This window comes from Salmo salar, chromosome ssa06 (genome assembly GCF_905237065.1).
Source record: "Salmo salar chromosome ssa06, Ssal_v3.1, whole genome shotgun sequence".
Lineage (NCBI taxonomy): Eukaryota > Metazoa > Chordata > Actinopteri > Salmoniformes > Salmonidae > Salmo > Salmo salar.
In genome coordinates, this window is record NC_059447.1 from 81870746 (window position 1) to 81892733 (window position 21988).

Consider the following 21988-nt stretch of genomic DNA (forward strand, 5'->3'; position numbering starts at 1 on the left):
TTGTCATGCCGCGCCACGCAGTTGCTAAGCTAATCGTCACGCAATCCCTTCTCAAAGTCAGGGTATGAGTCGACAAACCTGCCTATTTTCCTCAAAAGTATAATGTCACGATTCCAAATCAATACGATATTACAGAGAACAAGTTCATTATCTCACATCTGAAAATATTTGTAATGTTGTACTTCTTGTTCACAAAATTCATACTAATGTTGGGTTTTTGAGACAGTGCCCAATTGACTCCCATTCACTTCTTGGAGGAGATCTCCTTGTCCCAGAATCGCCCAGAATGCACCACGCGGCCCATTGACAACACTTGGGCAACGTACACAATGGGCGTTAATTCGATCCCAACATAGTTTCCCATCTCCTCAGAAGTATCTCTTACCACACTGCACTGTGTCCATACTTTGATGCACTATTTTTAGGCCTGGGCCGGGCTAATGCATTTCTAAAGAAAAAGAAAAAAAAAACACATTCTTTCAAATGAAATACAGTGGACATATTGTGTTATTGTGATGTGGTGAGACTGTAAAGTAGACAGCAGCAGTAACCCATCACATATGAATTATACCCTGTTTATCATCTCTCTGTCTCCCTCTCTCTGTCTAGACCCCATCACTCCATCCATGGGCACCTGACTTTGACTGAAAGTGGGGGTGCAAAAGCTGAGGTGACTTTCCTCTGGAAATTATTGCATTTAAAAAAAAAATCCTGCAATTCTTCACTGTTTCTTAACTTGAGAGTCTCCATCTCCCCCAGCTGTGTCTATCAATCCTGTCTATTATTTGGAATGTGACTGGGGTGGGATGGAGGCCCAAGTAGGGCCATCATGGCAGGGTTCTCCCTTATCACCAGAGAGATAAGAACCTCCTCTGCACCCAGAGGTAGGCATGTCATGTCCCGTTGCTGATGTGGCCAGTTAAAATAGAGGATGAGAGGGACTGGTTGATAAGCCCAATGTTAAGGCTACCAGTGCTGTTTGCTCTGCCAAGTTATCACCAAGGGGAAATGGGCAACACTGGACTAGTAGTATTTGTAACACTAACGCTTGAAATACCACATAGGGAAGCTGTTGTGGTTAAGGTATGGTGTAATATAGGGTGCATAGCAGAGGAATAGTAGAGACGGGACCATGAGGGACTGTACAGAGACTGGGGAATGGAGCTCGGGTGAGTTCTGATGGTCTGTTACAGAGACCAACATTTCCCCAACAGACCAGTTCCACCCATTCTTGGTTGCTGAGCCAAAACTTTGGTTCTTGACAGACCATTCTGGAAGTGTTTATTTTAAGATCAGTGCATTCCCAGGCTCCAGAGGGAAAGCAAGCAAGCTTCTGTGGAAAATAGCAACACCGTTTCCATTTACGTTGATGCTGTTTAAGTGTGTTTATCTTATTATAAAAATAGAGCATGCATTAGTGGGATTTTAATGGAAGGCTATTTCTCTTGGAATTGAATCAAGAGTAAGAATGTAAATCGTTGTGAATAATGAGGTGGACTAAAGTCCTCTTATGAGGCTTGTCTCATTGGTCATGTCTAATAGCCTTAGCTGAACTTCAGAATTTTTTGAAAATGTATTAATCTTTCCCCTCAACTCAATATTCTAGGGAATTGTAAGAACATCACTTAACATTCCGTCTGAGTAGCACGGAGGTAGAAGAGCGTATCCTAACAACCACACAAAGTGGAAACAAACATGTCTGTTGAAAGATGAAGTGCGAGAGGGGAACTCTCACACTTCAAATATAGGGACACCTGACATACAAGTGATTACATTGACTCTCATTGAACTAATTCACTGTAAGCCTAAGCCTGCTGTCACATTTAAAATTAGCTCGCAAATATAAATAAGCACAGATATACTACTGCTACTAGGCATTATTTAGTTCAAATGTACATTTATGTTAAATGAAATGCCTGTCCTCGTGGACTAGGTTCAAGTCTGCGGTGCAGTGGCCAAGGGAGCAATAAACAGTATTGGGATGGGGCCAGAATCAGCAGCACAACGTCATGGTAAAGGAGGGGCTATGTAAATTTCGCAGAGTAATGTAAGGGAGGATGCGGTCTGCTATTTCCACTTTTCCATCAATAAAAGCTAGCCGATTCAAATTGCTGAATTAAAAAGAAAAAAGGATATAATATTCTCAAGGGGGCATTAGTCCAGAATACAATTAACATGGCATCGAAATGTCCTAAATGCGACAAGACAGTTTATTTTGGTAAGTGCATTTTTTCATATGATCATGCATATCCTTCCATGCTATCCTCCCATGTGTTTTATGTACGACCCCCACACCCCGAGTCAGCTATGTAATGACTATTGTAGTCACCGTTATTTTGTCTAAAATCTGAGCCAAATGTTGTAACGTTATAATTATACCGTATGCATATTAGCCTATCGATTGGGGGTAGGCCTAATAAGCAGTTGTACTGCCTTTGATATATTGTATAAGAATGAACCAGTATTAGGCTATTTACTATAAGTATTGGTCAGCCTGGCGTTCCTATATAGATTAAACCAATTATGCCTGGTTGCTGACTGTAAATGACTTCAGACGTTCTGTGTGGTATTGTCTACATGTGCTTATGCAGTCTTTGTGTTGATTGACAAACCAAAGCCATGTCCTTGCAGGTGTGATCATTTATTATTTCATGAGGTCATATCGGAAACCTACTGTATGACCTCATGTAGCTCGTGGCTATACATCGGTCATATCAGTCCAATAAAACGCCAGCGGTACGCAAGGGTTTCCGTGCGCACACCACTTACCTGCAGCTGACCAGTTGGGTTTTTGGAGGGATATAAAGTGAAAACATCTGTCCCCAGATTAGTGACATAAGCAGACTATCCCATTGATGGCTATTAGGTGGATCTAAAAGCAATCTCTTATCCTTAACCGATAGCCTGTTTACAGTAGGCCTATTCAGGGAATGTGTTCGTAGTTTTAAAAGATTTGAGATAGCCTTTAGCCTAGATGCGTGGCACAATAGAGAGATTGAGCTAATGCAATTAATAAGGTAAAGGCTATTAATGTTGCTGCGCAGATAGATTTGCCCTATACCTTGCATATACATTATTAATTCGTAGCATATGTGTGATGGATCGACTTTGATCTATCTCTGGAGAACAATAGGATTCCCATTTCAGCACTACCTGGCATGGACAGCTCCCAATCTCCCAAAGAATGAAATGGAGTGGAGCCGCGCGCGAGCCGGCCGGCCAAACCGCACCCTTAAAATGACAGAGCATGCGTGTAAAGTGTGAGACACTCTAAAATAAAAGCAGATTCAACATGTTCATTCATATGTTCGATCCAGACCTGTTGGTCTATGTTGAAACTGAAACATACATTACATGATTCAATCCAGTATCGTACATTTTTATCCCACTTCCCTGTCATAGGAAGCCCCTATACACCATAGTAAAAAACTAAATAAAGAAATAGTTTTGATAGTTCTTCTTAGACTATATTAGACTCATTTATTGTTAATTCATAAATTAAAAACAGTAAGCAGATGGTACTTGCTTGTGGGGTTCTTTATTTTTCGTGTATGATAGTCAGTGGCAGTGTGTCAGAATGAAACTTCTGGAAACCTGCAACACTTTTCACTCATCTTGAAGCATCTGTTTCTTTTGCCTAATTAGTCTCCAAATGGGCAATGGTTTGGGTTTTCCATCTGGTAATGAACGACTGAATAAATACCTGGTAGCCTTTTACTTGAAATCTGCTCGCTGTATGAGACATTGAAAACTAAGCATCTTAGTACTTTCACTTATGGAATTTTCCCTCCGAGCCATATTTTGTAGCTTGTCAGTCTATTTTTGTTTGTTCCCATTATTTACACACTGCCCCCCTTAGGTTCCTAGTTCCTTTAGTCCCTGTCTGCTTGATGGTATCCTTGAGTGCTGCTATATCTACAGTGTTTACTTCTCTCAGTCTACTCCCACTCTCATTATGAAATACCTCATATTCTGTCAGAGTCCCTCTGCCTCAGGAGTTCAGATGATGTATGTTATGTAACTCCCAGTCTTTGATTCAGGCCCCATGAGTTCTCCTCTCTCATTTTAACATTGTAATCTGGGTTGTTGCATAATAGTCATCACCCATATCTCTGAAAGTGTACTGACTTTGTGGGTAATTTAGTGTTGCCCGTTGCTGTCCTTGAAAGCTACTGATAATAATAATCCTCACTCCTCTCTGACTGTCAGAGTTCTGGGCTGTCCCAATTAACACCCTATTCCCTATGTAGTGCACTACTTTTGACCAGAGCCCTACCTGTGCCATGGTCAAAAGTAGTGCACTACATAGGGAAGAGTGTGTCATTTGTGATTCAGCCATAGAGTCCTGCTCCTACACTGGATGGATCTCATCAACAGATACAGGAAGAGACATAATCACATATTGTACCAGAGGGCAAACAAAATACCCTTAATCAACCTTAATTATTTAGAATGAACAACCCCCCACAGCCTCCTCTCTCACTTCCTCACCCTGTCTTTATCTCTTTCTTGCTTACTCACTCTTACCCTGTGTGTGTGTGTGTGTGTGTGTGTGTGTGTGTGTGTGTGTGTGTGTGTGTGTGTGTGTGTGTGTGTGTGTGTGTGTGTGTGTGTGTGTGTGTGTGTGTGCGTGCTATGCTTGTGCAGCTAGAAAAAGTAGAGGCAGAGAACGAGAGAGAGAGAGAGAGAGACTGGAAGGGCAGGAAGAGAGACAGACGGAGAGAGAGAGAGAAAGACAGACAGATGGACAGAGAGAGTGAGAGAGAGGGAGTGAGTGAGAGAAAACACCCTGCAGGGACAGCACAAAGTGCTCACTGCCTCCCACTTAACTGTGTCTTGCATTAGTGACAGGTCGCCAATCTAAAGAGGATGGGATATCTGAGGTTAGAGATAACAGCCTTATCTTCACTACATTTCTGTATACTGTATTGACCAACACTCTTTGAATGAAAGGTGTTATCTAGAACCTTAAAGGATTCTTCGGCTGTCCCCATAGGAGAACCTTTTGAACCCTTTTTGGTTGCATGTAGAACCCTTTTGGTTCCTGGTAGAACCATTTTAGGTTCCATGAAGAACCCTTCCTACTGAAGCAGCTCACTCTATAGCATCTTATACTGAATTGACATGTCCCTCTAAATGGGTAAATTCAACTACAAATGTCAGTTTCCTGTACAGTAATGTAACCAGTCCCCCCCCCCTCCCCCACACAGCGGAGAAGGTGACGTCTCTGGGGAAAGACTGGCACAAGTTCTGTCTGAAATGTGAGCGTTGTAACAAGACCCTGAACCCAGGGGGCCATGCTGAGGTAAGAGGATTCAGTAGCTTACACTCATAGAAAAATAGGTGCTATCTAGACTGGGCTCCCGAGTGGCGCACTGCATCTCAGTGCTAGAGGCGTCACTACAGACCCTGGTTCGATTCCAGGCTGTATCACAACCGGCCGTGATTGGGTGTCCCATAGGGCGGCTTACAATTGGCCCAGCGTCATTTGGATTAGGGTTTGGCCGGGGTAGTCGGTCATTGTAAATAACAATTTGTTCTTAACTGACTTCCTTAGCTAAATAAAGGTTAAATAAAAAAAATACAAAATAAAATAGAACTGAAAAGGGTTCTTTGGCTGATTCCAACGGAGAACCCTTTGAATAACCCTTTTTGGTTCCAGGTAGAACCCTTTTGGCTTCCAAAAAGGTTTCTACATTTCTTCACACAGAAACGGTCAGAAACTGCAGGGAGTGTTGTGTACAATAGAGAGGAGTAACTAAGAGGACATTTTGGCTCTGTTCCCATAGATCTCTGGGAAGGTTATGGAGGGTTAAGGTCTCACGGGGAGAGTATCGGCATTCTGAGAGAGTTATTCTGACGGAGCCTGTTCATCAATATAGGTACTGTACAGTACTATACAGGGACCTAGGCCAGTTACGAACAGAGAGGATTCTTCTATAGTTAATTTAGGGTACAGTAGGCTACTAAAGAGTGGGGTGCTATCATGTGTAGTGTGCAGTGCATCTAAAATCCATTGGTTTCCTCTCATTTCTGTTGCTTGTTTCACATATCCAAAGATCCCTCTAAAGCTACACCGGCTGTTTTAAACTCAAGTCAGTCATGTAGCATTCAATGCTAGAGTGGACGTCAATATGTTATAGTGGCATTTTTACTTCAAGTTATACCAAGATCCACGGGGCGGCAGGGTAGCCTAGTGGTTAGAGCATTGGACTAGTAACCGAAAGGTTGCAAGTTCAAAGTCCCAAGGTACAAATCTGTCGTTCTGCCCCTGAACAGGCAGTTAACCCACTGTTCCTTGGCTGTCTTTGAAAATAAGAATTTGTTAAATATAGGTAAAAAGAAGATACAAAGTCCAATGTGTTTGTTCCCAGATACTTCTTCTGCTCATTGTCTTTCCCTCTGTTCACAGCATGATGGAACTCCGTACTGCCACAAGCCATGCTATGCTGCCCCTCTTTGGACCAAAAGGTGCAATGCATTAACTTTATAGCCATCCATTATTTAGTTATGTGTGCTTTATGTGCTTACAGTAAGCCTATAAGATAGGCCTAATGTATGCGTTTGCAGGGAGACTTATAAAAGGAAACTATGATCAATGTGTTTGTATGTTGACTGAATTAAGCATTTCTCTCTGTAGGTGTGAATATCGGAGGTGCTGGCTCTTATGTCTACGAGGCTCCTGTCAATGATACCCCTGCCAGCGTTTCCACGGAAACAGAGGCCAAACCTGAGGAGAAGAAAGCTCATGCCAGAGGCCCAGTGAAGGGTAAGCAACATGAAAGAAAAGAGTAACAGATCTGCTGTCGTGTTATTATATCCCGTATGAAGGTAACAGTGTATTTTCACCACTGGCTGTAACAAGCCTCTTCTTCTCAATCTCTTTTTGACACAGCCGCAAGCTTCTCAACTTTCTCTGGAGAACCCAGTAAATGTCCAAGGTGCAGCAAGACAGTGTATTTCGGTACGTGTGTTATGTTATTGCCCATGCCATATTGGAGCTCTTATGTGCTAATGTGTGTGTGGACACAAACTCACAACCTCCCACTCACATCCTCTGTGAGTGGGTGTCCAGGGGAATATGGTGAGGTGGAGGAATGTTGTTTCCATGGTGATATGTCTGACATTTGTGTGTGTGTGTTATGTGTGTGTGTGTGTGTGTTATGTGTGTGTGTGTGTGTGTGTGTGTGTGTGTGTGTGTGTGTGTGTGTGTGTGTGTGTGTGTGTGTGTGTGTGTGTGTGTGTGTGTGTGTGTGTGTGTGTGTGTGTGTGTGCAGCTGAGAAGGTGACGTCCCTGGGGAAGGACTGGCATCGACCCTGTCTGCGCTGTGAGAGGTGCAGCAAGACCCTGGCCCCAGGCAGTCACGCAGAGGTGACAGACAGAAGACTGTGGGGAGGGGGGTGTGGAGGATGGAGAGGGGGATGTGGGGAGGGGGGAAATGAGACAGATTCCAGGAAGCAGAGCCATAGAAATACAGTTAGACAACGGCTAATGGGCCACCCTTCACATACAGTAACATTGACTTGAATGGGAATCAGAGTCAGATTCACCAAGTACATTTTCACATACACAGAATTTGACATGAAATGGTGCTGCTAGCAATATACAAAATATACAGACAGAATGTAGAAAAAGGAATTTACACATAATCTACACATAATCTACACAATCTACATACAGTATATGTAATATAAATACAATAAACATAGAACAATTACACATGATAAAAGAGTAGATTCTAAATGATAGTTGAAAATGTGCTGAGAATATACTGAGAATATACTGAGAATATACTGACACTGTACCATTTACAGTGGAATATACAGAGACTGTACCATTTACAGTGGAATATACTGAGACTGTACCATTTACAGTGGAATATACAGAGACTGTACCATGTACAGTGGGAAATACTGAGACTGTACCATGTACAGTGGAATATACTGACACTGTATCATTTACAGTGGAATATACTGACACTGTATCATTTACAGTGAAATATACTGACACTGTATCATTTACAGTGGACTATACTGACACTGTACCATTTAAATTAGAATATACTGACACTGTACCATTTACAGTGGAATATACTGAGACTGTACCATTTACAGTGGAATATACTGAGACTGTACCATTTACAGTGGAATATACTGAGACTGTACCATTTACAGTGGAATATACTGAGACTGTACCATTTACAGTGAAATATACTGACACTGTATCATTTACAGTGGACTATACTGACACTGTACCATTTAAATTAGAATATACTGAGACTGTACCATTTACAGTGGAATATACTGAGACTGTACCATTTACAGTGGAATATACTGAGACTGTACCATTTACAGTGGAATATACTGAGACTGTATCATTTACAGTGAAATATACTGAGACTGTACCATTTACAATGGAATATACTACAGTGCATATACACTATACTACACTGTGTATATATTGCAGTGCAAATGCAGTGTAGTGCGGTAGTTCTACTTCTATGGCCATAGATAGATACAGTATTTCTATGGCCATAGATAGATACAGTATTTCTATAGCCATAGATATATATATATAGTATTTCTATGGCCATAGATATAAACATCAGCAAAAAAATAAGTGTCCTCTCACTGTCAACTGCGTTTATTGTCAGCAAACTTAAAATGCGAAACTATTTGTATGAACATAAGAAGATTCAACAACTGAGACATAAACTGAACAAGTTCCACAGACATGTGACTAACAGAAATTGAATAATGTGTCCCTGAACAAAGGGGGGGTCAAAATCAAAAGTAACAGTCAGTATCTGGTGTGGCCACCAGATGCATTAAGTACTGCAGTGCATCTCCTCCTCATGGACTGCACCAGGTTTGCCAGTTCTTGCTGTGAGATGTTACCCCACTCTTCCACCAAGGCACCTGCAAGTTCCCGGACATTTTTGGGGGGAATGGCCCTAGCCCTCACCCTCCAATCCAACAGGTCCCAGACCTGCTCAATGGGAATGAGATGCGGGCTCTTCGCTGGACATGGCAGAACACTGACATTCCTGTCTTGCAGGAAATCACGCACAGAACGAGCAGTATGACTGGTGGCATTGTCATGCTGGAGGGTTATGTCAGGATGAGCCTGCAGGAAGGGTACCACATGAGGGAGGAGGATGTCTTCCCTGTAACGCACAGCGTTGAGATTGCCTGCAATGACAACAAGCTCAGTCCGATGATGCTGTGACACATCGCCCCAAACCATGACGGACCTTCCACCTCCAAATCGATCCCGCTCCAGAGTACAGGCCTCGGTGTAACGCTTATTCCTTCGGTGATAAACGCGAATCCGAACATCACCCCTGGTGAGACAAAACCGCGACTCGTCAGTGAAGAGCACTTTTTGCCAGTCCTGTCTGGTCCAGCGATGGTGGGTTTGTGCCCATAGGCGACATTGTTGCCGATGATGTCTGGTGAGGACCTGCCTTACAACAGGCCTACAAGCCCCCAGTCCAGCCTCTCTCAGCCTATTGCGGACAGTCTGAGCACTGATGGAGGGATTGTGCGTTCCTGGTGTAACTCTGGCAGTTGTTGTTGACATCCTGTACCTGTCCCGCAGGTGTGATGTTCGGATGTACCGATCCTGTGCAGGTGTTGTTACACGTGGTCTGCCACTGCAAGGACAATCAGCTGTCCATCCTGTCTCCCTGTAGCGCTGTCTTCGGCATCTCACAGTATGGACATTGCAATTTATTGCCCTGGCCAAATCTGCAGTCCTCATGCCTCCTTGCAGCATGCCTAAGGCACGTTCGTGCAGAGGAGCAGGGACCCTGAGCATCTTTCTTTTTGTGTTTTTCAGAGTCAGTAGAATGGCCTCTTCAGTGTCCTAAGTTTTCATAACTGTGACCTTAATTGCCTACCGTCTGTATGATGTTAGTGTCTTAACGAACGTTCCACAGGTGCATGTTCATTAATTGTTCATGGTTCATTGAACAAGCATGGGAAACAGTGTTTAACTTCTTTACAATGAAGATCTGTGAAGTTATTTGGATTTTCACGAATTCTCTTTGAAAGACAGGATCCTGAAAAAGGGACGTTTCTTCTTTTGCTGAGTTTATATATAGTATTTTTGTGGCCATAGATAGATACAGATACCTTTAAAGCTGTGGCAGGAACTGTCTCAGTACAGTACATTATATTCATTCCATTCTGTTACAGCATGATGGGCAGGCCTACTGCCACAAACCGTGCTACGCCACCCTGTTTGGGCCCAAAGGTAGGCTCACCCACTCAAAACTTTCTTCCTCTTAACCACACGAAGGATAAAACGCCTTATTGCTATGGTTTACATGTATTATGATATTTCATATACTGTATATCACCATATTCTGACGTCTTTCTATTGTCCCATTCCAGGGGTGAACACTGGAGGTGTAGGAAGCTACATCTACAATGAACCCAGCACTGAGGCAGAGACTGAGGCCCAGCCTTGAGTTTACCCATACCCACCTCCACCCCCACCCAGACCTCTTCAACATTGCCTCCCTTACCCTGGCCTTGTTACTAACCCCAGTCATAGATAGACTCACCTTATCTGTATTTCCAACCTCTGCCTTCACGTTCGACTATGTTCAGCCTTGCCATGATTAAATAGTATTGTCTCCTTTAGGCTATTCAGCATCTACAGAAAAAAAACATGTCAAATAATACATAGTGTAGGCCTAACTCACGAGATGGATATTTAGAATGTTCTGTTGTATTTCTACATTATTTATACCTCCATTTTGTGTACGAAATGTCATCTTTATAGCTTCTCCCTTCTCCCATCTAGCTTCTCCCTGTGAAATACACAGTAGGTTCATGGGTGTCCCCTACCTCGTTGTTCGTGTCAAATGAACAGTTGTGTGTAAGATGTACAGTACACTGTTTATTAAATGATAAGTCGCCATATGGTTTGACTCTACACAATACAGCACAGACCTATAGGGGAAGATTTGGGGGTGGTAGGCCTACTGTTTGTCATTCCCTGAAAACAATGTAATTTGTCTGTGCACCTGTAATGACATGGCAGACACACCGGCCATGTTGATTTCCAAGCAATCCGCTATGGGCCTATTTTCACCCTGCAGTATAGAGACAGAGTAGATAGATAGAACATACGCCTACTAGGAATGTGCATTAGTATTAGCTTATTGTTGTTGGTGATTGAATATGTTTTGTACTTTGGGTCTTTGAGTACCAAATGTGAGTTACTGAGAAGAACAGTGGTCATCAGAGGTTTTCTACAATAAAATTGTGAGAACATGAAAGGTTGTTTTGTGTCTTATTTGGCGAAATATGTAAGGGTTTTATTATACAGGAAGTTGTGAATGTATTACATATTGGTAGCTACAGTCTAATTACAGTGTACAGTCGTGGCCAAAAGTTTTGAGAATGGCACAAATATTAATTTTCACAAAGTCTGCTGCCTCAGTTTGTATCATGGCAATTTGCATATACTCCAGAATGTTATGAAGAGTGATCAGATGAATTGCAAAGTCCCTCTTTGCCATGCAAATGAACTGAATCCCAAAAAGACATTTCCACTGCATTTCAGCTGTAAGGGCTGTCGTCATGGAGAGAAGAAGACCAAGGTGCAGCGGAGTTAGTGTTCATGATTTAATTCAAAAAGAACACTGGAACACTACAAAACAAGAAAACACCGACAGCTCAACAGCACTGACAGCTGAAACACAACTGAACAGAAACAATTACCCACAACCACAAGGAAAAACACACACTACTATATAGGACTCCCAATCAAAGGCAACTCAACACACCTGCCTTCAATTGGGAGTCCAACAACCAACTCACACGTAACACAAAAACCTCTGCCACGTCCTGACCAAAACTAATACAATTGCTCCCTCTGCTGGTCAGGACGTGACATCAGCCCTGCCACAAAAGGACCAGCTGACATCACGTCAGTGATTCTCTCGTTAACACAGGTGTGAGTGTTGACAAGGACAAGGCTGGAGATCACTCTGTCATGCTGATTGAGTTTGAATAACAGACTGGAAGCTTCAAAAGGAGGGTGGTGCTTGGAATCATTGTTCTTCCTCTGTCAATCATGGTTACCTGCAAGGAAACACTTGCCATCATCATTGCTTTGCACAAAAAGGGCTTCACAGGCAAGGATATCGCTGCCAGTAAGACTGCACCTAAATCAACCATTTATCGGATCATCAAGAACTTCAAGGAGAATGGTTCAATTGTTGTGAAGAAGGCTTCAGGGCGCCCAAGAAAATCCAGCAAGTGCCAGGACTGTCTCCTAAAGTTGATTCAGCTGCGGGATCGGGGCACCACCAGTACAGAGCTTGCTCGGGAATGGCAGCAGGCAGGTGTGAGTGCATCTGCACGCACAGTGAGTCGATGACCTTTGGAGGATGGCTTGGTGTCAAGAAGGGCAGCAAAGAAGCCACTTCTCTCCAGGAAAAACATCAGACTGATATTCTGCAAGTACAGGGATTGGACTGCTGATGACTGGGGTAAAGTCATTTTCTCTGATGAATCCCCTTTCCGATTGTTTGGGGCATCCGGAAAAAAGCTTGTCCGGAGAAGACAAGGTGAGCGCTACCATCAGTCCTGTGTCATGCCAACAGTAAAGCATCCTGAGACCATTCATGTGTGGGGTTGCTTCTCAGCCAAGGGAGTGGGCTCACTCATCATTTTGCCTAAGAACACAGCCATGAATAAAGAATGGTACCAACACATCCTCCGAGAGCAACTTCTCCCAACCATCCAGGAACAGTTTGGTGACGAACAATGCCTTTTCCAGCATGATGGAGCATCTTGCCATAAGGAAAAAGTGATAACTAATTGGCTGGGGGGAACAAAACATTGACATTTTTGGTCCATGGCCAGGAAACTCCCCAGACCTTAATCCTATTGAGAACTTGTGGTCAATCCTCAAGAGGCAGGTGGACAAACAAAAACCCACAAATTCTGACAAACTCCAAGCATTGATTATGCAAGAATGGGCTGCCATCAGTCAGGATGTGGCCCAGAAGTTAATTGACAGCATGCCAGGGCGGATTGCAGAGGTCTTGAAAAAGAAGGGTCAACACTGCAAATATTGACTCTTTGCATCAACTTCATGTAATTGTCAATAAAAGTCTTTGACACTTATGAAATGCTTATAATTATACTTCAGTATTCCATAGTAACATCTGACAAAAATATCTAAAGACACTGAAGCAGCAAACTGTGGAAATGAATATTTGTGTCATTCTCAAAACTTTTGCCACGACTGTACAACACAGCCCCTTACGTGATATCACCAATGTCTACCAGCAGGGTGCGACTACTCGTTATGTAGCGAGGTGTCACGAGCACGTGAGCATGTGAAGGTTTTGCAAAGCCTTGTGGATGTTGTTGTTCATTCCTTGCTCACTGTGTTACATACATATTGTAAGTGAAACATTAAAGTCTTCGCTTTAATGTCAGCTGCGATTATTGTGGCCGCTGTCGTCGGCGGTGGAATACTGCTAATTGTTCGCAGAATGTTCCCCCGGAAGAAAGCGGTCGAGTTGCTCCGGTACCCGGCCGATATGATGCGGGGAAAGACGGTCATTGTGACCGGGGCGAACAGCGGCATAGGGAAGGCCGCGGCCGGGGAGCTGCTCAAACTCCAGGCCCGGGTGATCATGGCCTGTCGGGACCGGCAGATGGCTGAGGAAGCAGCGCAGGACATCAAGAAGCAAGCGGGACCAGAGCACGGAGAGGTGGTGATCAAACACCTGGACCTCGCCTCGCTTCAGTCTGTGCGGAGCTTTTGCGAGGAGATCCTGAAGGTAAATATGCATTTTGCTGAACTTTATTGGGGTCAGTCTAGGCTAAATAACTATTGTACATAAACAAAAATGTAAGAATGTTATTCTGGTCCGCGAAGATAAGACTGATGCAGTGGAATATTCTGTTGTTTGAGCTATTGGAGTGTCTCGTTCATTCCATGAATGATTTAAATGAAGGTTACCTTTCAAAGCGCCATAGTGAGTTGTCCAACGTTTTGAAACAGTCACATGTACACATTCATTTTGCGTTTGTTTACTAAAGCTATCAACATCAATTCAGCTGTAAAGGGATTACATTTAGAGATAAGGTCTTCCTTATTCAAATTCCTTCACTTGAAATCACTTGCGTTGATTGTAGTTTCTTACTCATGAATGATTGAGATATAGAGACCAACATAACACCACTAAGCAAAACCCCTCCACTAATGGTACAGTATGTGTGCCTCATACATGCCTGTCTTCCTCTGACTGCCCCTGTTAGGAAGAACAACAGGTCGACGTGCTCATCAACAACGCAGGAATTTACCAGTGTCCCTACACGAAGACAGAGGAGGGTTTTGAGATGCAGCTGGGGGTCAACCACCTGGGTCACTTCCTCCTCACCCACCTCCTGTTGGACCTCCTCAAGCGCTCCTCCCCCAGCCGCGTGGTGGTGGTCTCCTCCAAGCTCTACAAGTATGGCACCATCAACTTCGACGACCTCAACAGGTGTGGTTGGTTCATGTTATGTTGTGTATATTGTGTTTTTACCTGGATCCCATTCATTAGTGCAGGCTGTAGCAAAACGGTTTGCACAAAAAACCCTATTGTTTATTATTGGACAATAGTTCAAGTTAGTCTTTCCCTGTTTCGGTCAGTTTTCTTTATTTTGGTGTCTAATGAACACAACCCTTGTGTAATGTCTGTTGTGTTTCTATGGATGATTCCCCCCTTGAGGGATAATGTTTTCTACTTCTATCACCGCTATAGTGAGAGAAGCTACAACAAAGCCTTCTGCTACAGCCAGAGCAAGCTGGCTAATCTGCTCTTCACCCACCAGCTGGCCCGGCGCCTGGAGGAGGAGGGCGTCACGGGGGTAACGGTCAACGCCCTCACCCCAGGCATCGTGAGGACCAGGTTGGGCAGGCACATCCACATCCCCTTCCTGGCCAAACCTCTCTTTTACCTGGCCTCGTTGTTCTTCTTCAAGAGCCCACTGGAGGGTGCTCAGACGCCACTCTACCTGGCGTGTTCACCCGACGTGGAGGGCGTGGCGGGGAAGTGCTTCGCTAACTGCGAGGAGGAGGAGCTGATGCCCAAGGCGACGGACGATCATGTGGCCGAGAGACTGTGGGACCTGAGTGAGACCATGGTGGGGATAAAAACTCAATAAGGGACCTGGGATCCAGACTCTCTCATAGAGACCATATGAGAGACTTGCCCTGGGAATCAAGTGAATTGGGAGATGATTGATTGAGACTTCTTGTGGTTTCATTGGAACTGGGGTCAGTGGGTAAAGTTTCCACTGTTTTTAATTAACCTCGGTATGTGGGTGCGTGCGTGTGTGTGTGGGTGGGTGTGTGTGTGTGCGTGCACGTATAATTGTGTGATGTGCAAATGAGGTGTGGATGGAGTGCGAGTGTGATTGGAGGTGTGCATGCAGAGTGCTAATACTGTGAGCAACGTGCCTGTGAAACTGACAACTGCAGTCTTCCATGAATGTGTAACTAAGTATATCCGTTCCCATAGGAACCAGCTATTCTATCTTCTGTACTGTCTTCACCCGTGTTCACTGAATCACAAGTTCACACAGTCAAAGTGGAGGGGAGCTAATTCCCAGTAGCGATTATCAAAGGGGAGCTGGACTGTCATATTTGCTTTTACCGAGTGCTAACATGATTGGTTATAGTGCTATAGAAATATCCCCGGGGTGATTTAAAAAGCCAACAGGTATCTAGTTCAGCAGCTGTAAATAAATGCGAAGGCAGCTAAGCTCATGCATCCTGCAGCATGCACTTGGCAGCGTTACCTAATCCAGTTTTCCTCTCATGAGGTGATTGAAGTGTAAATTCGTCGCCTTCTGCTGTGACAGGATGGACGGGAACAATAAAGTTGACAATGAGATTCAGATTCAGACAGATGAAGCTGTGGTGGCTCCTTTCTCTGGATAGATGTTATTTCTCAAGTCATTCCCTTTTCGCTCCAGAGTGAGTGAGAGGGGGGAATGTGTTTTCAATGTCAATGCGGAGGTATGGCTAATGCTATGAATTATATAGTCAAACAAAATAGTCGACAATCCGAAGATAATTTCTCAACAGGTGTATGTGCGCACACACACAGTTTGATCTGAATGCTTTTAAACCCATTACAGTGACATTGTATCTGTGATCTTTTACACTAAATTACATAATATTTATCTCCCACACAATAAAACAGTTGAGGCAGCCTTGGAGCATCAAAATGCGTAGTTTGTGCTTTATTAGTTTAAACGAAACAACAGAAATATAGAAACATGCATGATGGTGTGATAGTAACAAGCATGCAGTTGCTTGATGGGGGTATGAGAATGAGAATCTGAGGTAGAGTGGGACAGGAAAACTTATCCAAAGGTTATAGAGAAAAAAATAGTATCAACGGGTAGGACAAATATTTACATCTCAAAAGAAGTCCATTGTTAACAAAGTAATACCTACATTGAACGGTCTCTTTAAGTGCTCTGTATATTTTAAAATCATGTCAAAGCAAAAACTGAATGAGTGGACAGAGCTACACTGAAATGGGTTCAGCCTAGGGGCATCTATATTTTTTTGTAAAAACACCTAGTACTGCAACTTTTACCCATTCCCCAGGACCTTTACTGTATAGTACTGCAACTTTAACCCATTCCCCAGGACCTTTACTGTATAGTGCTGCAACTTTAACCCATTCCCCAGGACCTTTACTGTATAGTGCTGCAACTTTAACCCATTCCCCAGGCCTTTTACTCTATAGTGCTGCAACTTTAACCCATTCCCCTGGCCCTTTACTGTATTGTGCTGCAACTTTAACCCATTCCCCAGGACCTTTTACTGTATAGTGCTGCAACTTTAACCCATTCCCCAGGACCTTTACTGTATAGTGCTGCAACTTTAACCCATTCCCCTGGCCCTTTACTGTATAGTACTGCAATGTTTACCAGGATACCTCATTGGTCATACATATTTTACTCTGCATAAATGCAGCACAGTTTTCAGCCTGTGATTGACAATAAACAAATCTATAATTGTAGTTTAGACAGTCCTCTGAATCTTCAAATTTTGAGGACTCTATTCAATCCACATTGCGGAAGTTCAGCTTTAAAGCGTGATTGAAATTTAAAGGCAATGTTCCCGCTTTAAGGGAGGCTGCATTCACTTTAAACGCTGCATATGTCGGGTCAATCGGAATTCACCTTTACATTTCTATGGCGGAATCTTTAAAGATTGAATAGAGCCCCAAGTATCTCTCTTTGATTGGCAGATGCTCTTAACCAGACATATTTACAATGTAGTAATTTCTATTACATTTTTGTTGTTGTAATTAAATATATTAATATATTTCAACAGTTACTTTAAATATTTCCTTTGTCTACAAGCTCACTGTGCTTTGTGTACGGCACATGGAACGACTGGTCTCTGGTACCTCCAAAGACTATTTTATGTACCAAATGTACCAAAGGTAGCAAAGTATTTTCCTATAGGCCCCACTCATTTGGCACAGTAATGAATTGTCAATTCACCTGACCCAAACTAGTGATGCGAACCACTAGTTTGTCCGTTTTTCACAGCTGTGGAAACAATCTGATAAATTCATGCTTAATTACTGTATCTTCCAACTGTCGTTTCAAAATGGTTGTCCTTAAACTGAACAACTGGCTAGCCTCACACTAATCAATATGTTTTGCTAGATTCACCAAGACTTCTCACCTCACATCCCACCAGGGAAAGAGATGGATAAAAAGAGAGAGACCAGTAAGTCAGAATACCTTCTTCTCTCAGTTCAGAAGTGTTCCATACAGCTGGGCTTTGGTGAGACTGTCCTTTCTGGAAAGTCCCAATGTGCCAAAATTGTGATACTGCGGTGGAGGGGGACAAGGTGGTGGAGGGGGCGGTGGCGGACTGCCCTGGGGGGGCGAAGGGGGCTGCATCTCGGACTGGTAGTGCTGCTGCAGTTCGGCAGCCATCTCCAGGGACCTCTGGTTTAGGGACTCATTGGAGCTGTTGGGGCTGATGTCCACGTACTCCTTGGTCTGTCCCGCTCCTCCACCACCTCCCCCGGCCCCCGCCACATCAAAGCTGCCCTCCCTGTTTTTGGGGCTCCCTGAGTGGTAAAGGCTGGGCTCCGACTCCTGGCTGTCCTCCTTGGCCCGGTAGAGATGGGTCTGGTGGGCCTGCTGGTTGTGGGACTGATGGGACTGACGGAGGCCCCCCACAGGGCTGCACTCAAGGCTGGGTGTTGAGAAGCACACCGGGGGGTCCATGATGGGTCCTACCCCTCCCTGGTAGTAGTCGGGCCCCTCCTGGAAGCTGCTGTAGAGGGGTCCAAGGCGGATCTTGGCGGGCCGAACTGAGAAGTGCTGCTCGGAGAAGCTGTAGGGTGAGGCCCGACCGGGCGAGCAGTATGAGTGGGAGTTTAGATCCTCCGCGCTCAGCTGCCTCCAGCGGCCAATCGGCTCCTCCTCCTCTGGCGCCAGCGTGCTGCCGCGGCGGCTGTCTCCGTAGGCAACGCTTGGTGAGGAGGAGGGAGGGAGGGGTTCGTAGGGCTCGCTGAAGCACGAGGACATGGTGCGGCTGTAGACGGGTGAGCTGCCATTCTGGTGGTGTGCTCCACCATGATCGCCGGCCTGCTGGAAGACGGCGTGGACCTTGGCGAAGCCTCCACCGCTGGGACTGTCCTTCTCCCAAGAGGAGTCGCTCTTCCTCTCATAGTCTCCCCCATCCCTCCAGTCCATGTATAGGGAGTGGTGGTGGGGAGAGGAGGCTGTGCTGCTGGGGGGGCCATTGCCTTTGTTGTCGTCTGAGCCCCCTCCGCTGAAGCTGGAGTAGGAGCTGCCTGAGGCGGGGCCCAGAGAGGTGGGGAACTTGGCGAAGCACTCCTGGGAGAAGCCAGATCTCAGCCCCAACAAGGTACCCTCCTCTGGGTTACTGTCCGTGGAGTTCTGGGGGCCGTAGAGCAGCTTCCTCTGGCTGTGGACGTCCATGCTTGGCCTGCGTTCGCGGTTCTGATCGACCGGGCAATAGAGGGCTGTGTCGCTGCTGTACAGGTCTGACTTGTATGCTGCCCGGAAGCCCAGGCGCTCGTCTCTGTCCAGGGTGTCCAGGAGGAAGCCTTGGTCCTGGGGCTGGGGGCTAGGCGAGCTGGAAGCTTGGCTGCCGCTGCAGGCCTCGTCGGGCTTCTCCAATACCTTGGCGATGACGGAGGCGGGGACGGAGTCAGCGTAGACGGTGTGGCAAAGAGGTGAGCCATCCATGTGCATGGTCACTCGTTCCTGGAATTCAGCAGGCAACTGAGAAAGAGAGAGAGAGAGAGAGAGAGAAATTGTAATAAAGCGACCTATGGTGAGAGTGTATGAAGTTCATGAAAGATGTAAAAAAGACATAGAAACTACAAACATTATTTTAACACAGTTGCAACAACGTGTCGATAATGGCACCATATGGAAAACAGACAGGAAGTGGCCCAATATCCATGGGCCACTCATGGATATTCAGAGACTTGTCCTGAAGCCACTCCTACGTTGTCTTGGTTGTGTGCTTAGGGTTGTTGTCCTGTTGGAAGGTGACCCTTCACCCCAGTCTGAGGTTCTGAGCACTCTGGAGCAGGTTTACATCAAGGATCTCTCTGTACTTTGCTCTATTCATCTTTGCCTCAACCCTGACTAGTCTCCCAGTCCCTTCCGCTGAAAAGCCTCCACACAGCATGATGCTGCCACCACCATGCTTCACTGTAGGGATGGTGCCAGGGACCTTCCAGACATGACGCTTGGCATTCAGGCCAAAGAGTTCAATCTTGCTTTCATCAGACCAGAGAATCTTGTTTCTCATGGTCTGAGAGTCTTTAGGTGCCCTTTGGCAAACTCCAAGCGGGCTGTCATGTGCCTTTTACTGACGAGTGGCTTCCATCTGGCCACTCTACCATAAAGGTCTGATTGGTGGAGTGCTACAGAGGTGGTTGTCCTTCTGAAAGGTTCTCCCATCTCCACAGAGGAACTCTAGTGCTCTGTCAGAGGGACCATCAGGTCTTTATTCATATTTTTTTTTACACCTTTTTCTCCCCAATTTCATGATATCCAATTGGTAGTTACAGTCTTGTCCCATCGCTGCAACTCCCGTACGCACTAGGCAGAGGGGAATGTCGAGAGCCGTGCGTCCTCCAAAACACGACCCACCAAGCCGCACTGCTTCTTGAGACAATGCACGCTTAACCCGGAACCCAGCTGCACTAATGTGTCGGAGAAAACGCTGTACACCTGGCGACCGTGTCAGCGTGCATTACACCCGGCCCGCCACAGGAGTCGCTAGAGCGTAATGGGACAAGGACAACCCGGCCGGCCAAACCCTCCTCGGACTCGGAAGACGCTGAGAAAATTGTACCCCGCGTCATAGGTCTCCCGGTCGCTGCCGGCTGCAACACAGCCTGGGATCAAACCAGGATCTGTAGTGAAGCCTCAAGCACTGCAGTGCCTTAGACCGCTGCGCCACTGGGGAGGCCTCTATATAAATTCCCCCCAAAATCCTAAAAACCTGTTTTCGCATTGTCGTTATGGTGTATTGAGTGTAGATTGCTGAGAAAAAAATATATATTTAATACATTTTAGAATAAGGCTGTAACGTAAGAAAATATGGAAGAAGTCAAGGGGTCTGAATACTTTCCAAAGGCACTGTACATCATGAGATCATTAGTTTGATATTTGTACCCAGGTTCTACTCTTCTGGGCAACTCTCGATGCAAACTGAAATGCACTAGAAACCTGTTGAGGCCACCTCTCCATTGCAACAATAATTAAGCCAATTGCAGAACGTTATCAACATGAATCTAGTCAACTATCGCTAATAAGAAGGTACTTAATTATAGCTGCATTGGCTAATAGGAAGTTGCATCACACTTTCACTTTTTATGTAAATACCCAATTACCATGAGACATTTAGTTGTCAACACGTACAGTGAGGTCCATAATTATTGGATCCCTGATAAAGATGAGCAAAAAAATTGTATAAAATACATAATACAAATACTGAGCTATATTTTATGCAATTTTTTTTTTCAATGTCAATTATTTTATACCAACATCAGACAAAAACAAGTAATAAAAGATAAAGATAGGAGTCAGTTATTGGATCCTCTTTTTTCAGTACTCCAACACCATGTTGCACCACACTCCATCTATAATTGTTTGATTACTTTCCAGCCCACAAATAAACAGGATGAAGGACATAAGTAGGACTGTAACTTTTGACCCCGTTGCGGCGGTGGACAGTATATATCCGAGGTGTGATCTGTTTATTGTTTTCACTCCACATAGGAACAACACACACTCATATAGTCCAGCGGAGGCTGCTGAGGGGAGGACGGCTCATAATAATGGCTGAAATGGAGCAAATGCAATTGCATCAAACACATGGACACCACATGTTTGATGTATTGGATACCATTGCACTTATTCTGCTCCAGCCATTACCATGAGCCCGTCCTTCCCAATTAATGTGCCACCAACCTCCTGTGAAAGAGTATACACACACACACACACACACACACACACACACACACACACACACACACATATGAACACACACACCCCGCAGGGGACCCATCACTAGTTTATTATGTAACTGATAAATCGTGTTTGCATTGATATTTCCATTCTGTCCTCATTGTGCCAAATGTGATAAGGCATTTTTTAACGGTATAGGCAACGTGCCAGCTTTGGAATCTGCTCTTGCCATGCAGGCTGGGCACGAGGCCCAGGGCTAATACAGTGGAAAGCCTTGCCAATCCGCCCTGGCACTAACGCACTGATCAATACTCACTTGTTCCTTTGCTGCTGGGCAACAAAAGTAGCATGGGCACTGTTGGGCACACTCAAATCTCCATCTACCTCTGCATATATTTAGCGGTTAGTGACTTAGTGCTTCGCTATCTTCCATCAATTACTCACCCATCTGTCACATAGTGTAGCT

The 21988-nt window shown here is 44.8% G+C and overlaps 3 protein-coding genes across 4 annotated transcripts in view; 2 read left to right on the forward strand and 1 right to left on the reverse strand.

The window, feature by feature from the left end:
- Positions 1 to 2048: 2048 nt before the first annotated feature.
- Positions 2049 to 11288, forward strand: LOC100286606 (cysteine-rich protein 2). The gene is given in 9 exon segments (NM_001146545.1): positions 2049 to 2218; positions 5211 to 5305; positions 6413 to 6455; positions 6457 to 6471; positions 6641 to 6769; positions 6896 to 6964; positions 7278 to 7372; positions 10201 to 10258; positions 10399 to 11288. Coding segments are annotated over 9 exon segments (624 nt in total). The 5' UTR covers positions 2049 to 2175; the 3' UTR covers positions 10476 to 11288.
- Positions 11289 to 13421: 2133 nt separating this feature from the next.
- On the forward strand, positions 13422 to 15931 carry rdh14 (Retinol dehydrogenase 14). Its single transcript, NM_001140521.1, has 3 exons — positions 13422 to 13814; positions 14296 to 14522; positions 14784 to 15931. Exons 1-3 carry the CDS (start codon positions 13461 to 13463, stop codon positions 15184 to 15186), a joined length of 984 nt encoding a protein of 327 aa, NP_001133993.1. The 5' UTR covers positions 13422 to 13460; the 3' UTR covers positions 15187 to 15931.
- A 216-nt stretch (positions 15932 to 16147) lies between these two features.
- The window catches only part of LOC106608202 (brain-enriched guanylate kinase-associated protein), a 39740-nt gene continuing 33899 nt past the window's right edge, over positions 16148 to 21988 (reverse strand). For both annotated transcript variants that reach the window (XM_014206011.2, XM_014206010.2), the window contains one exon: positions 16148 to 19317. In XM_014206011.2, the coding sequence (XP_014061486.1) occupies positions 17806 to 19317 (1512 nt within the window). In that variant the 3' untranslated portion in view covers positions 16148 to 17805. The remainder of the gene's footprint in view (positions 19318 to 21988) is intronic.